At 33.1% G+C, this 17,905-nt stretch overlaps 2 protein-coding genes and 1 long non-coding RNA gene across 3 annotated transcripts; 2 read left to right on the top strand and 1 right to left on the bottom strand.

Annotated features, from left to right (window-relative positions):
* The first annotated feature begins 359 nt into the window (after nucleotides 1-359).
* LOC138338761 (uncharacterized) lies at nucleotides 360-4,512 on the top strand. The gene is made up of 8 exons (XM_069289849.1): nucleotides 360-432; nucleotides 1,618-1,739; nucleotides 1,827-2,162; nucleotides 2,565-3,086; nucleotides 3,177-3,230; nucleotides 3,315-3,416; nucleotides 3,740-4,105; nucleotides 4,393-4,512. Exons 1-8 carry the CDS (start codon nucleotides 360-362, stop codon nucleotides 4,510-4,512), a joined length of 1,695 nt encoding a protein of 564 aa, XP_069145950.1.
* A 96-nt stretch (nucleotides 4,513-4,608) lies between these two features.
* On the top strand, nucleotides 4,609-8,524 carry LOC104649815 (uncharacterized). Its single transcript, XM_010329371.2, has 6 exons — nucleotides 4,609-5,022; nucleotides 5,158-5,395; nucleotides 5,745-6,344; nucleotides 6,958-7,178; nucleotides 7,352-8,080; nucleotides 8,381-8,524. Exons 1-6 carry the CDS (start codon nucleotides 4,609-4,611, stop codon nucleotides 8,522-8,524), a joined length of 2,346 nt encoding a protein of 781 aa, XP_010327673.2.
* A 187-nt stretch (nucleotides 8,525-8,711) lies between these two features.
* LOC104649808 (uncharacterized) lies at nucleotides 8,712-17,662 on the bottom strand. The gene is made up of 2 exons (XR_002028704.3): nucleotides 17,575-17,662; nucleotides 8,712-8,946 (listed from the first exon to the last, which is right to left on the bottom strand). It is a non-coding gene; the product is annotated as an uncharacterized lncRNA (long non-coding RNA).
* Nucleotides 17,663-17,905: the final 243 nt, after the last annotated feature.

Genomic DNA, 17,905 nt, shown 5'->3' with positions numbered 1-17,905 from the left:
ATTAACATTGATGTTGATATTTACATTGACATTTAAATTCATGTTGATATTTATATTGACGTTGATATTCATGCATATGTTTACGTTAATGTTGATGTTAAAATTGATGTTCACGTTGACGTGGAATTCACATTTAAGTTAAGGTTCACATTTACATTTAAATTCTTGTTCATATTTATGTTAACATTGATGTTTACATTGAAATTGATGTTTACTTTGACATTTAAATTGATGTTCACATTTACATTGACATTTATATTGATGTTGATGTTCACGTTCATGTTCACATTGACGTTGATGTTGCTGTTCTTGTTGACTATGATGTTGATGTCTATGTAGATATTGACATTGACGTTAACATGGACATTGACATTTACGTTCACATTATCGTTGATAAAAACATTGATGTGAACATTTATGTTGACTTTCATGGTAATGCTCGCATTCCCATTAACGTTCACATTTGCAATTTATTTTGATGTTGACATTGATATTGACATTCACGTTCACAATGACATTGACGTTTACATTCACGTTGATGTTCAAATTGAAGTTCACGTAAACGGTCTTATTCACATTGACATTCACATTCACATTCATGTCGACATTTACGTTGACGTTCATGCTATAATTAATGTTGACGTACATATTATCATTTACATTGAAGTTGATGTTGATGTTGACATTGACATTCACATTCACATTTACGTTGATGTTCACATTCACGTTCATATTTACGTTGACGTTCACGTTGATATGGACATTCACATTAATGTTAATATTGTTGTTCACATTGACATTAATGTTAAAATTTATATTCACGTTAATGTTAACGTAAATGTTGACACTCACATTACCTTTAACATAAGATTTACATTGCAATTTACATTGACGTTGACATTCACGGTCACGTTCATATTGACGTTTACATTCATGTTAAGGTTTTTATTTATGCTGAAGTTGAAGTTCAGATTTACGTTTATGTGGATATTCAAGTTCACATTAATGTTGATGTTCACGTTCACGTAAACATTCCTGATAACTCTTAGGTTTATAGTGATGTTGACGTTCAGGTTCAGGTTCATATTGACGTTGCTGTTCACATTTAGGTTAACATTGACATCGACATTCCCATAAACGTTCATGTTTAAATTCACGTTCATGTCTACGCTGAAATTTACGTTGATATTTACGCTAATGTTTATGATTACATTCACGCTACTGTTTATGTTCACACTGACGTTGACGTTAACATTGAAGTTGAAGTTCACGTAGTCGTTCACTTTGATGTTGAAGTTGATGTTCACATTCATTTTGACATTCACATTAATTTTAGAATTGAAATTCACGTTGTTATTCACGTTGACATTCATATTGACGTTCACATTGACATTGATGTTGAAGTTGATATTCACATTGACGTTCATTGTAAAATTTATGTTGACATTCATATTCACGTTCACGTTTATTTTAATATTCATGTTCACTTTTATGTTCACGATTGACATTTACTTTAACATTCTCATTGACGTTGATGTTGATGTTCATGTTCAATTTACGTTGACGTTTACATTCATGTTGACATTCTGGTTGACGTTTATATAATTGTTGACGTAGATGTTGATGTTGAAGTTGATATTTATGTTGTTGTTGACGTGGATGTTTACGTGTACAGGGAGGTTCATGTTTATGTTTGCGTTGATGTTCACATTGACATTGACGTTTACATTGACGTTGATGTACACATTTACATTGACGTTTATGTTAATATTGATAACAGTTACGTTGACGTTCACATTTATCTTGACGTTCAAATAAATATTTAGGTTGATGTTTACATTCATGTTGACATTAACATTGACGTTCATGTTGATGGTCACGTGCACATTCACATTGACGTTTATGTTGACATTCATGATGATGCACACATTGATGTTGACGTTAGTGTTGACGTTAATGTTGACATTGACATTGATATTTACATTTACTTTGACATTAATGTTGACGTTTATACTGATATTTATGCTGAGATTTACGTTGATGTTTACGTTGAAGTTCATATTCACATTGATGTTGACATTGACATTCACGTCACGTTGAACTTCACGTTCATGTCAACATTAATGTTGATGTTCACGTTGATATTTACATTGGTATTCACGGTAACATTGACACTGATGTATACATTGACATTCACATTTACATTAATCATCACATTCATATTCATATTTATGTTAACATTCATGTTGACATCGACGTTCAAATTGACGTTAATATTGACATTGACGTTCACCTTCACATTCACATTAACGTTGATGTTCTCATTGACTCTTACATTGATTTTGACGTTGAATTTGACGTTGAGGTTTACATAGACAATTATATTGACATTCATGGTGACTTTCACGTTGATGTTCAAGTTCATGTTGACATTTAAATTGTTGTTCATATTAATGTTGGTATTAGTTTTCACATTCCAGTTAACATTTATGATGACATTCACCTTTAAGTTTACGTCCATATTAAAATTCACGTTCATGTTCAAATTGATGTTGACCTTTAAGTTCACATTAACATTGATGTATGTGTTGACATTCATATTTGCAATTTACATTAATGTTGACGTTGATGTTGACATTCACGTTCACATTGACATTGACATTGATGTTCACGTTGATGTTCAAATTGAAGTTCACATCGATGGTCTTATTCATGCTGATATAGACATTCACATTCATGTTGACATTTACGTTGAAGTTGATGTTGATGTTTGTATTTACGGTGACGTTCATATTTATGTTCATAGTAAGGCTGACATTCATGTTTATGTGGACATTCACATAAATGTTATTGTACACATTGACGTTCACGTTAACGTGAACATTAATGTTGACATTCACAATTACATTCTTAGTTACGTTGACTTTCATGTTTATGTGTACATTCACGTTAATGTTAACATTGAAGTTTACATTAACATGAACGTTAATGTTGACGTTCACATTAACTTTAATATTGATGTTCACATTACCATTTACATTGACGTTGACATTCACGTTTACGTTCGAGTTGACGTTGAAATTCATGTTAACATTTTTAGTGTCGTTGATGGGAATGTTCACATTCACATTGATATTGATATTCACGTTCACGTTAACATTCTTGATGACTCTTAGGTTGATGTTGATGTTGAGGTTGAAGTTGACGTTCGGGTTCACATTGACGTTCAAGTTGACGTTGATATTTACATTTAGGTTCACATTAACATCGACATTCCTATTGAGGTTAATGTTCATGTTCAAATTCATGTCTAGGATGACGGTTACATTGACATTTACACTAACGTTTATGATGATATTCACACAGAAATTTATCTTCACACTCATATTGCTTTTAACGTTAAAGTTGAAGTTCACGTAGTCATTCTGAAGTTGATGTTCACATTCATGTTGACATTAACATTAATGTTAATATTGACATTCACGTTGATGTTCACACTGACGTTGATGTTGACTTTTACATTGACATACACGATGACATTGACGTTGAACTTGACGCTGACATTAATGTTCATGTTACAATTGATATTGACGTTCACATTTACGTTTACATTCACGTTCATTTTGATGTTCACGTTTAAATTAACATTGATGTTGATGTTGATGTTCACGTTAAATTGACGTTGATATTTACATTCATATTGACATTCTAGTTGACATTTATATTGATATTGACTCAGATGTTGATGTTGAAGTTGATTTTTATGTTTTCGTTGATATGGACGTTTACATATACAGTGACATTGTTTTTTTATGTGTATTATGATATTCACATTGACATTGATGTTTACATTGACATTGATGTTCACATTTACATTGACGTTGGTGTTAACCTTGATAACGTTCATGTTAATGTTAACATTCATGTTGATGTTCACATCGACGTTGAGTTTGATATTCGTATTCATGTTGACTTTAATGTTAACGTTCACATTGATGTTCATATGCACGTTAATATTGACATTCATGATGATGTGCACCTTGATGTTGATGTTAATATTGATATTGACATTGATTTTCATATTCATATTGACGTTGATGTTGATGTTTATGCTAATATTTACATTGACATTTATTTTTACGTTCACGTTCACATTGATGTTGACGTTGACATTGACGTTCACGTGCATGTCAATATTAATATTTATGTTCACATTCATGTTTACATTGAAATTCACTTTAACATTGACGTTGACCTTCAAATTTATTTTAACGCTCACATTCATGTTGATGTTCACGTTCACATTTACGTGACATTCATATTGATGTTATCGTTCATGTTGACGTTAACGTTCACATTGACGTTCACATTGTCATTGATGTTGACCTTCAGGTTCTTATTGATGTTGATATTCAAATTGACGTTTTTATTGATGTTCACATTGAGGTTTACGTTGACATTGATGTTAACATTCATGTTGATGTTCACATTGACGTTTACATTGATGTTTAAGTTCACATTGATATTGACATTGACGTTCACATTTATGTTGACGTTTACATTCACGTTCAAGTTAATGTTTACATTGACGTTCACATTTAAGTTTACATGCACTTTGACATTCACGTTCACGTTGATATTGATATTGAAGTTCACATTCACGTTGATGTAAACGTTGACGTTCACATTGATATTTACGTAGATGTTCACATGCACATCCACGTTCATGTTGACATTCACATTGATGTTTATGTTTATGTTGAAGTTGATGTTAACGTTGACGTTAATGTTTACATTGACATTCATATTTACATTGACGTTGATGTTTATACTGATGTTTACATTAACGTTCAAGATGACGTTTACCTTCGCATTGACGTTCATATTGATGCTCAAGTTTATGTTTGCATTGAAGTTCATGTTCATGTTGACGTTCAAATTGAGGTTGACTTTGACATTCACATTCATGTTCACATTGAAATTCACGTTATCGTTGATGTTGGCGTACATATTGACATTAAGGTTGACATTATCATTGATGTTGCATTGATGTTTACGTTGACATTCGCATCACATTTATGTTGAATTAATGTTTATGTTGACATTAACATTGACATTGACATTGACACTTACACTGACATTGACGTTCACATTGAGGTTTACGTTAATGTTTACATTAATATTGATGTTGATGTTTACGTTTATTTTGACACTTTTATCAACGTTTTCAATACTGTTGACATTGATGTTACCATTCATGTTGATGTTAAGGTTTACAGTCATATTCATGTTGACGTTGACGTAAACATAAATGTTTACATTGACATTTGCCTTCATGTTAATGTTCACGTTGATGTTTCTATTGATGTTCACACTGACGTTCACATTGACATTTGCAATTAAGTCACATTGATGTTCACGTTGATGTTTATGTTCACGTTTAGGTTGACATTGATTTTTATGTTGACCTTCATGTGCACTTTCACATTAACATTTACGATGTTATTTATATTGATGTTGACATTAACGTTCACATTCACATTAACGTTCACATTAACTTTCACGCTAATTTTAATGTTGACATACACATTGATATTCAGGTTTAAGTTAAAACTCACGTTCACGTTCACATTCACATTACATTAATGTTCACTTTAATGTTGACATTCACATTGTCATTAACATTTACATTAACATTTATATTGATATAGACGTTAATGTTTTTGTTCACGTTAAGGTTTAAGTTGATATTTACGTTAAAATTGATGTTGACATTCACGTTTACGTTGACATTGATGTTCACATTGACGTTGGCTTTGACGTTCACGTTGATGTTCACATTGACGTTCCAGTTGATGTTCGCTTTGACGTTCACGTTGATGTTCACATTCACATTGACGTTGACATTCACGTTCATGTTCATGTTGACGTTTATGCTGACATTTATGTTGATGTTTACTTTCACATCGATGTTTACATTCACATTGATGTTGATGTGGAATTCACATTTATGTTGAGGTTCACGTTCACGTTAATATTCACTTTTACATTTATAGTGACGTTCATGTTTATGTTGAAGTTTACATTGACGTTGATATTGATGTTGATGTTCACGTTAATATTGATGTTTACATTGACGTTGATGTTAATGTTCATGATGAATTCACATTTATGTGTTCACATCGACGTTCATGTTCAAGATGATGTTTGCGTTGACATTTGTGTTGACATTGATGGAAATGTTGACGTTGACGTCGATGTAGATGTTGACATTGATATTGACATTCACGTTGATGTTTGTGTTCACATTATCCTAATGATAACATTTATGTCAACGTTTATGTGTACGTTCATGTTCATGCTCACGTAAACATTGATGTTCGCATTTAAAATTTACATTGACATTAACTTTATCGTTTACATTCAAGTGATGTTCAAATTGACGTTACGGTCATATTCACGTTGACATTGACGTATACATTTATGTTCACGTTCACGTTCATATTGACATTCACGTTCATGTTGATGTTCACATTAACATTCACTCTACATATACATTGTTGTTAACATTAAAGTTTAAATTGAAGTTTACATTGACGTTGATGTTGAATCCGCGCTTACGATATTATTCACGTTCACATTCACGTTTATGTTGATGTAACACACTGATGTTGACGTTCTCATTAAGGTTTAAATTTACATTTACGTTTACGTTCACACTTATGTGGGCACTGATGTTGACGTTTAGGTATACGTTGATGTTCACCTTAACATTCCTGTTTAAGTTTTCTTTCACATTGACATTGATGGTGATGCTCACGTTCACCTTTATGTTGATGTGTAAGCTGATGTTGACGTTGACGTGCATGTTGACATTAACATTGTTGTTGACATTTATGTTAAGTTGATGTTCACATTCTTATTGATATTTATGCTAATATTTATGTTGACATTAAGATGACGTTTATATTGATGTTCATATTCACGTTGAAGTTCTCATTGACGTTGAGGTTAATGTTCGCATTCACATTGACCTGAATGTTGACGTTGATGTTAATGTTTATGTTGAAATTCACGATGATGTGCATATTAACGTTGATGTTGATATTGACATTGACATTAATGTTCATATTAACATTGACATTGACGTTTCCACTGATGTTTATATTAAAGTTCAAGTTGATGTTAACATTGCCATTCATATTAAGTTTACGTTTACGTTCACATTATTTTAGACATTGATATTTATGTTGATGTTAATGTTAACATTCACGTTAACGTTTATGTTGATGTTTACATTGACGTATATGTTGACGTTCATGTTCATGATGACGTTTACATTCATTTTGAGGTTGACATTGATGTTCATGTTTACGTTGACGTTGATGTTTATGCTGATGTTTACATTGAAGTTCAAGCTGATGTTTACATTGACATTGACGTTTACATTGTGGTTTACGTTCACATTCATGTTAAGGTTCAAGTATACGTTTATCTTGACATTCATGTTCATGTTAAAGTTAATGTTGATGTTCACATTGACATTCGCATTGACGTAAACATTAACGCTGACATTTTTGTTGATATTCACATTGACGTTGATGTTGATGTTCCTGTTCCTATTGACGTTGATGTTCACATTCTCATTGACGTTTACATTGTTATTGACATTGACTTTTACATTGATATTAACGGAGACGTCAATGATTATGTTATTGACATTTATGTGTACATTGATGTTTACATTGAAGTTTACATTCATGTTCACGTTTACGTTCAAATTTACATTGACATTCATGTTGATATTTACGTTTGTGTTCACATTGCAATTGACATTGACGTTCATGTTGGCACTGATACTTATATTGACATTGACATTCACATTGATGTTGATGTTGATGTTAATATTCTCATAGATTTTTACACTTACATTGATAGTAACATTAATGTTGACGTTCAAGTTGATGTTCACGTTGACGTTCAAGTAGAAGTTCACCTTGACGATCACGTTCATATTCACATTTATATTGATGTTCATGTTGACGTTGACTTTGAATTTGACATTTATGTTGACGTTCATGTTAATTTTGAATTTTACATGACTTTGACGCTTATTTTTATGTTCACCTTGACGTTTCTGTTCATGCTCTCATTTATGTTGACGTTGACATTCACATTTACATTGACGTTGATAAAAATAATCACGTTGATGTTGACATAGACGTTGACGTTTATTTTCACATTGTTGTTGATGCTAACTTTGATGTTAATGCTTATATTGATGTTCATGTTCACGCTCATGTTCATATTAACGTTAACATTCAAAATTTACGTTGACAATGACATTGACTTTAATATTAACGTTCACATTCACATTAAGATTGACGTTGACGTTAAAGTTGATGTTCAAATTGGCATTCACATTGATGGTGATATTCATTTAGACATTGACTTTCACGTTAATGCTAACATTCACGTTGACGTTCATGTTAATGTTAGCATTGATGTTCACATTGTCATTTAAATTGACGTTTATATTGATGTTCATATTAACGTTGACGTTCATATTTACGTTGATGTTCATGTTCACGTTCACATTTACATTGAAATTCTTATTTATTTGGAATTTATCGTTAACGTTAACATTGATGCTTATGTTAACTTTAATGTTGTACTTCACGTTGCCATTTACATTGATATTGACATTCACATTCACATCTGAGTTGAAATTGACATTCACGTTAATGTTTTTACTAACGTTGACATAGACTTTCACATTAATGTTGGCATTAACATTCAAGTTCACATTGATGTTGACGTTCACGTTCACATTAATATTCTCGTTGACTCATACGTTCATGTTGATGTTGACGTTCAAGTTCACATTAATATTCCGGATAGCTTCAGCATCGATATGTAAACTCTAACATCCACCTATGCCTTCACCTATAAATGTACAGTTGTATAAGATTATTACAAACTAGTACTAAGTATTGGTATATGCAAGTTTACACCAATAAGATGCACGATTAAGAATAGCTCTTTCCTAAAAACATTATTTATGGAAAATCAAGTAAGTGGACTTGCCAAATTTGAATTAGGAATGTCAAGGGATTTGCAAAATTTGAATTAGGAAAGTTTCAAGCCATGAGAGTAAAATGCATCATCATACACATCATATTGAAAACAACACATAACATCTTACACATAAAACATAAATATTTTATATCGCACATAACATATTTCATATCATTCGTTCATATGCCATGAGATCTTGGAATAATGGACTTGAAATTAACACTTTCCAAAATAAGTTCTCAATATGTGGGACCTCAACTAGGGATAATTCTTTAGAAAAACAGAATCTGCTTCAATCATTCATACGTACTTCATTTCATTCATTCATAAGCTAGTGTAAACACTAGCCATACCAGGATGTAGTTTAAGAATCTCATCGGTTTTTGCAGTGCAATGATCAAGAATAACCTAGTTTCATTACTTGAGTCTAGCTCAACTCTTGATATTCCTATCCAAGCACATTTGGTATCATTCATATCAATATGTGCATAAATTGCTGCTTGCCTCATTCATTTATTTGAGAAATTTAACTTTAACCGACATAGATCATTTGAACATTATGAAATCCACTGCTCGCGCCACACCAAAAAGAGTTGGAATCACCGGCCAAATTGAATCAAAACATGCTAGCGTACATAGGGAATTGATCCCTGCTAGATCTCTATATTGGTAGTATAGGTTCAAAGACTAGGAGATATAAGGAGACCCATACCTGGCATGCGGAAAGTCTCATCTCATGATTGTTACGTGAACCTCCGCCCTTCCCGAAAGAAGGCATCACCGCTCATAGCTAGACTATCTTCGCTCAGCATAAAGTTCCATTACATTTAACTCATACCTCATGGAAGTTGGCTTCTAGTTTGAGGACATCATGGTTTAATAGATGATTTCTCATCTCATCATTAGTATTAAGTATACATTAATCTTAATATTTTCTTTAGAGTGTTCATAGAGACTAGTAGCTAATTTAGGTTTACACACTCATAGGTAAGTATGTTTTGGTAACATTTACATAGGTTCATTTGAGATTCATCTCATCTTTCACATAAGCCTCTTATCATATTGTAACCACATTCATTAGTTTTAGAATATTTGCTATTCATAATTACTCACCCCTTTTTACGTGAATGTTCATTTCATCATGTGCCAATGCATTTGACACTTTAGTGTGTTTCAGAATCTTACTTTACCCTTCTAGGGTTACATCATTTTGTTACAGAAGGGTTACATCATTTTGTTACATTAGTCTTAGGTTCACTTACTTTACATGTATGCTAGACTTGTGTGTCTATACATACAAACCACGAATCTTCAATCATTGTTCATTTAAGTGATTCATATCTTCATAAGATTAGGTGTTACACGACTTATGCATCTTGAAAGTATGACAAGATCTATATTTCGATCTATGTAGGCAACTTTATTTTTGAACATTTATTCACGTATGACTTATGTATCAATATGGAATTTGAGCAAGGGAACCCGATTTCGAATCCCTTGGACAACACTAACATTTTTATTTATATTAGTGCGATCCACACAAGCTCATTATCTTTTATTTTCCTTTTTCCTTAAACAAGTTTTAGTTTTGACAAAGAGCTTGTGGGATCGAACCCCTACAACCTCATTTTATTTTCTCCTTAATTTAATTTATTCTACCATGTGGTTGTGGGTTAGATTCACACATGCCTGAATTTTTATTTTTCTTTTAATTCTCTATAATGTTTGACACATAGGCTGTGGGTTCGAACCCAAGACACCTCATTCATATTTTTTTTTAATTTTTCTTTTCATTTCGGTCAAGTCACATGTGTTCGAATACCACATGCCACAGTCTCGTTAACTCACATTATTTCAATGAATTTTTACATGGTGAGGTCACAGGTTCAATAGTTACCTCACTTATTTTTCTTCATTTTACATATCTTATTAAACAACTTTACTTGGCTGAAATTAACCAACAAGGTGTTGGATATTTGAGTTATATTTTTCGGTTTCGTTTCATCAACATTTTTAAATAATTCTTAGGGCATTTCGTGAATCATTTAGCTAAAAAAACTTCACTCAAATCAGCCACATTATACTTCATATGAACATCACGATTTATAAAAGTTTGTGCACGTGACATACAGCCATGAACATATCCAACCTACGAATCATTGGGAGCTAGTGACAGGGACATGCAATGGGGTACAACTCTAGTTTTCGGAATAGATTCATGTGACTTCGAAGGGTCTCTTGGGAAAGGGACCAAGAGTAAGAAAACTCAAACCTTATTTTGACTTTCAATCCTTGAACATGATGCAAAAATAGCTCCTCCACTCTCACGTCCAATTCCAAAAGCCTCAACACCAAACTTCGACAAAAAAATCCCTCCCTTTTGCCTAACGTTTTTTGTTATGCATTAGATAATTTTTTAACGTGAATGTTCTTCAAATGCGAAGAACTTTTAGTTGCTAATCAGTTCTTTTGTTTAGGCAAATAGAACGTGAATAGAAAGAAAGACATTGGCGTGAGAGACAGAGTTAAACATGAAAGATTTTTTAGGCTTAGATAAACACTTTGTCAAACTAGGACACTTTTCAACCTTTAAAAAATATCTGATTTTCCTTTTCTTAAATAATCTTATAAATATTTACTAATTAAATTAATTTACCAATTTAACTAAAACAATATAAAACATTGCTCCCACCTAGGTTCGAACGCGTGTGGAGCAAGATTTTGCGAAAACGGCATTTTTTGTCCTCTCTTCAAAAAATACCCCTCCACCTTATTTTTTAAATAATTAATTACATAACTAGCATAATTATGATACTACCCTTATCCTGGAAAAATACCATTTTAACCCTAGACCCTCCAAACATAAGATGTCCCCTCTTTATGTCAGATAAAGACTAATCCAGTATATCTTTGTATTTGAGTGCCTACATTGCTGGACCCAACCTTTACTAGATCAACTAACTCCCCAACTTATTTGGATTGGATGTCACAAGGGTTCAGAGGTCTTGTTTCACGCGTATCAATCCGTGTGAACCCGATCTAATCGTAGGTATTCTAGACACACTAACAATTACATAGCATATAATTTTTTTTTAGGTTTGTTACCTTATTCCCCCCCCCCCCCCCGCCTTAGGAACATTCATCCTTGAATGCAACTACTAACTATTTAGCATAATGCATCTCAGATCATAACGTAGTTACTATACAAAATCAAGAAATAGCAACAAAGAATGGAGAGATAAGGAAACTTGGACTTATGAGTACGAAGTCTAACCTCAAGAGCTTAAAAGATGAGAGTAGCGGTATCTCATATTGGCCTCGGCCTCCCACATAGAACATCATCAAGATGGTTCTTCCACAATACGTTCACTGTGACAATATCCTTGTTCCTTAGCCGCTTGACCGTCTTTCTAAAATCTCAATTGGTGCCTCCTCATGGGACAAGTTCATCGACCCCCAAACCTTCAACAGGTAGAATCGGTGCTAGATCACTTAGGAACATCTTTAATATAGAGATATGAAAAACATAATTAACAGAAGCTAGCTCCGCAGGCAATGCCAACTCATAGTCCACCTCACCCCAACGCTGTAGGATCTCATATGGACCAACATACCTCGGACTCAACTTCCCCTTCCCGCTAAACCTCATCACCCCCTTCATATATTATATCTTCAAAAAGACATGTTCACCAACATCAAACTCTAAGGGCAGTTTTCTGTTGTTTGCATATTACATCTATCGATAGTAAGTAGTACTAAAACTTGTCGCTATTAACCGTGACCTTCTCTAAAGCCTGATAAATTATCTCTGGACCAATAATGGACGAGTCTCCAACCTCGAACCACCCAATTGGAGACCTAAACCTACTATCATACAGTGCCTAAACTGGTTCCATCCCAATGATGGAGTGACAACTATTATTATGCGAGTACTCTATCAAATGCAAGATGGTCGTCCCAGCTACCCCTGAAGTCAATTAGACACGCCCTCAACATATCCTTCAATGTGTAAATTATGCGCTCTGCCTGTCAATCATTTTGAGGATAAAAGGCAGTACTAAGCTTCACCTGTGTTCCTAAGCTCTTCTTAAAGGATCTCCTGAAATATGAAGTGAACTGAGCTCCTCTATCTGAAATGATAGACAAAGGAATCCCATGCTATCTCAAAATCTCATCAATGTAGAGTCTCGCATAATCCTCTGCTCTTTAAGTAGACTTTAGAGGGATAAAGTCGGCAAAGTTAGTAATCCTGTCCACAATAACCCATATTGACTCATGATGTCTCCTAGTATTCGGAAGACCAACCACGAAGTCCATATAAATGGACTCCCACTTCCAAGTTGTAACCTTAATAATATGAGCAAGACCTCCATGCTTAAGATGTTCTGCCTTAACATGTTCACAATTAGGACACTTGGCCACATATTCTGCAATGTCCTTCTTCATTCCATCCCACCCATAGATCTTCTTAAGATCATGAAGCATCTTTGTAGAACCTTGATGTATGGAATATATGGAACCATGGGCCTCTGGAATGATCCTTGTCTGCCAATCATCCACATCTGGTAAACAGAGCCCGTCGTTGTACCTATGTATGTAGCCAACACCCAATTAAACGACTCATACATCTTAATCCGTACTGAGTCCTTTAACTACATCAAAACATGATCAAGATGGTGACCCTTCATGACTTCACCTAACAAGCACGATTCTGAACTAGGATGAACTTAAACACCCCTACTAGTAGAGTCAACTAACCGCACACCCAGTCTGGCGATTCTGTGTACATCTTTCACTAACTCCTTCTTCAAATCCACAACGTGGGTTGTACTTTCCATGCTCATCCTGATCAAAAAGCATCAGGTACAAATCAATCAGATAACGAAGATGAAGATAAAATCCACAACGTGGGTTGTACTTCCCATTTCTTAAGGATGTTGAAGTATCTCTTAAAGGAAAGGAGATTGCTACTTCAGATAACGAAGATGAAGATAACGAATCTTCTAATCAATCATCCCGTTCATCACCTAAAGGTATTGATGATGCAGGTATTAGTATGATCAGTAAAGTGAGACCTCAGAGTTCTCATATTATGATTAAGTTAGTAGTTAATTCTAATTTTGTACTTAACAAAATTGCTTTGTTAGACAGTGGTGCAGATCGTAATTGCATTGTTAAAGGTCTAATCCCAACCAAGTACCTCCAGAAGGGAACTACCAAGTTATACAGTGCGACTGGTGAGAATATCTGTATAAATTATAAACTTTCAAATACTCATATCTGCAATAACGGTATTTGCCTTACTAATGATTTTTTAATAACTAATAACATTAATGAGGAGATTACTTTGGGTATAACTTTTATTACCTAGATAAAACCTTGTATTTCAGATTTTGAATCAATCAAAACAAATATTTTAGAAAAAGAAATTTCATTTCCTTTTATCAAGACACTTTCTCTTGAAGAAAGTAAATTTTTGCATAAAAAAATTGTATTTAAAATCAATCAGATTTGTTTTTTTAAAAGAAGATATTAAAATTAAGAAAATTGAGCAAATTATTAAAACACCGAGAATGGTTGCTAAAATTGCCAATCTTCAAAAGCATTTTGAAAGTGAAATTTGCTCAGAATTTCCTAAAGCTTTTTGGGATCGAAAATCCCATATAATTGATTTACAATATATTGATGGACTTGATGAAAAGTCCATCTTTATAAAAGCTAGGCCTATTCAGATGAACCATGAATTAATGGAAATCTGTAAGAAAGAAATTCATACTCTTGAATAATAAAATTATTCGTCCTTCAAAATCACCTTGATGTTGTTCAACATTCTATGTTAACAATGCAGCACAAAAAGAGTGAGGTTCGTCAAGACTTGTTATTAATTGTAAACCATTAAACTCAGTTTTAAAGTGGATTCGTTATCCAATTCTTAACAAAAGGGATCTTTTAAAACGAACTTTAAAAGCTAATTTTATAGTTAATTTGATTTAAAATCTAAATTTTTGCAAATTCAAATTGCTGAATAGGATAAATATAAAACAACTTTAAATGTCCCGTTTGGACAATATGAATGGAATGTCATGCCATTTGGGCTTAAAAATGCCCCATCATAATTTCAAAATATAAGGAATTCTATATTCAATCATATTACTCATATTTTAATTTTTTATATTGATGATGTATTAATCTTTTCCGAAGACATTGATTCTCATTTCAAACATTTGAATGTTTTTTGTAAAATTGTTAAGAACAATGGATTGGTGACTAGTTCTAAAAAGATTAAATTATTTCAAACATAAATCAAATTTTTAGGACATGATATTTATCAAGGTACCTATAAACGAATTTGCAGATCAATTGAGTTTTCTGATAAGTTTCCCAATGTCATTTTAGATAAAACTCAGTTGTAAAGATTTTTAGGAAGTCTCAACTATGTAAATTATTTTATCCCCAAAATTAGGCATATTTGCAAACCTCTCTTTGATAGGTTAAAAAAGAACCCTTCAACCTGGAGTGATGAACAAACCAATGCAGTTATTCTTCTAAAGAATATAGTAAAAGAACTTCCATGACTTGGTATTTCTAACCCTGATTATTTCATGATTGTTGAGACTGATGCTTCTGACATTGGTAACGGTGGTATTCTTATACAAAGAAAAGACCCTAATTCTTCAGAATAATATGTCGGTTATACTTCTAGATTCTTGAATTCTGCTCAAAATAATTATTGCGCGATTAAAAAGGAAATTCTTGCTAATGTTCTTTCTATAACTAAGTTTCAAGATGACTTGATCAATAAAGAATTCTTGCTTAGAGTAGATTGTAAATCTGCTAAAGAAATCCTCCAAAAGGATGTTAAGAATATTGTTTCATCGAGTGACCATAACAAATACTCAGCTTTAGCAAGCTTACCACCTATATACCCAGCCTTTTCAGTAACTCCCTTTGGTCCTTTGCCTCCAAGGTCTAGTAAATCTATTAAACAGATTGATGAACCCTTTTCACACTCACCATCAGGAGCACCCAGATACTCTTCCCCCCAAACTAAAGATTCCTACACCATGAAAGTTCCAGAGAGCTTTAATGAAGCGGTTGCACCGACTGATGCTTTTACTATAGATAAAACTACAAAGATAAGAGAAACCTTTGAAATCATCTCTTTGCAGGTCTCTCCAATATTAGCCCTTGACAATGAATATGAAAATTTTGAGGTAAAACATCTTGTTAAACCTCTCTTTTCTAATAGAAATTATGCGGATACTGTTAATCACTAAAAAGAAAAAAAAACATTTTGAATTTATTCTTGTTGATATAGGTTCAATTGAGGTTGAACATAAACTTAATGATAAATCTGATTCTGATAGTGTCACATACTCTAAAGTTACTATCAAGAAAATTTTATCTCCTTTTGAGTGGAAGGCAGATCACTTGCAGTATACCTATTAATCTATCGATGGAACACTGGCCTCAAACATTCAATTGGCATGACTACAGATAAGCCTAGTTCAACTTCTTATTCCTTAGACCAATTACTCACACGTGGTTTGTCAAGTATAGCCCCGAAGTGACTAAGAGAGTCATCACGAGATGGTTTTATGAATGGTGGAAGTATTTTGGGGGAAATATACAAGTTCTGCACAAAAACTTTGCTGACAAATTCAATGAGTTTCAGCTAGACCAAACGTATCTTCTCCCCAAGAGAACATAAAACTATGTAAATATTTTATTCAAAAAAGATTTTCTTATATTATTAGTTGGAATTTTTTTATTGTAGAATTTGACAGGATCAAGTATGTGTCGAGAGTAGTCCTGATCAAAGGATGGTGTCTAGCTCAAAAAGAAGCTGCAGTCGTTAACCAATCGATCTCTAAAAGATCTCCCCAGAAGTATTTATCTAAGAATGAAGTAAAGATAAGACTACAAAAGGCCTTGTCAGACCTGGACTCTGAAGATAATGAATAGCCCATAATGAAGCTCCTTGAAGAAGCTTCGTCCTCTCAAAGTGAAGATAATGGAGACATGTTGAAACCTAAAGTGTTGGCATAGTCTTATTTGGAACCATTTTATGATTAATCGCTAGTTGAGGGTATTAAAATCTTGAATAACTAGTCTTTCAGAAAGAGGCTCATAGAGCTGGAATTATCAAGAAAGAAAAGGAAGAGTCTGAAAGATATGGAATTTCCTTTTGATTAAATTGTAAGTAAACTTTGCCAGGACCCACAAAGCATGGTCTACAAAGAATCATCAACAATTATGGCCGACAAAATGGCAGACATAAGATTATGAAAAGATAATGGTTAAGAGGCTTTTCAAAAGAATACAAAATACTTTGCTTTATAAAAAGCAACAGACGGAAATCAACAACAAATCAGAAGAAAAGCTTTTAGATTTCCCTTATCCTTTCTAGTCTATATAAGACCTTGTATTTTCATATGAACATTTGGGGTATCATTGGCGGAATTATAAAAGAATAAAATAAAAGGAAGAACTTACAAAAGATAAAGCTTTATTCCATAACATATTGCATAATGTTTACAGATAGAGCATTCAAGAAAATTTAGTGTATCGTAATTTATCTGGTGCTCTTCATGTGAAAATACAGGGTCTTATATAGACATGAAAGGATAAGGGAATCCTAAAAGATTTTTTTCTGATTGGCTCTTGATTTCCGTCCGTTGATTTTGATAAAGCAAAGTATTTTGTTTTCTTTTGAAAAGCATCTTCACCTTTATATTTTGATATAGTTATTTCTGCCATTTTGTCGGCCATAATTGTTGATGATGCTTTGTAGACCATGCTTTGTGGGTCCTGGCAGAGTCTACTT

Source organism: Solanum lycopersicum, chromosome 10 (genome assembly GCF_036512215.1).
Source record: "Solanum lycopersicum chromosome 10, SLM_r2.1".
NCBI classification, from domain to species: domain Eukaryota; kingdom Viridiplantae; phylum Streptophyta; class Magnoliopsida; order Solanales; family Solanaceae; genus Solanum; species Solanum lycopersicum.
This window is presented reverse-complemented; position numbering and strand designations above follow the sequence as displayed.

Excerpts from the sequence above, each read along its gene's own strand:
- LOC138338761 (XM_069289849.1), top strand. The coding sequence starts at position 360 with ATGGACATTGACATTTACGTTCACATTATCGTTGATAAAAACATTGAT. Across the intron at positions 433-1,617 it reads CATTTATGTTGACTTTCATG|ATGTTGATGTTGAAGTTGAT; the intron begins GTAATGCTCGCA and ends TTGTTGACGTAG. Across the intron at positions 3,087-3,176 it reads GAGTTGACGTTGAAATTCAT|GTTGATGTTGATGTTGAGGT; the intron begins GTTAACATTTTT and ends GATGACTCTTAG.
- LOC104649815 (XM_010329371.2), top strand. The coding sequence starts at position 4,609 with ATGCACTTTGACATTCACGTTCACGTTGATATTGATATTGAAGTTCAC. Across the intron at positions 7,179-7,351 it reads ATGTTTATATTAAAGTTCAA|GTTGACATTGATGTTCATGT; the intron begins GTTGATGTTAAC and ends ATTCATTTTGAG. Across the intron at positions 8,081-8,380 it reads ACATTTATGTTGACGTTCAT|ATTGACGTTGACGTTAAAGT; the intron begins GTTAATTTTGAA and ends ATTCACATTAAG.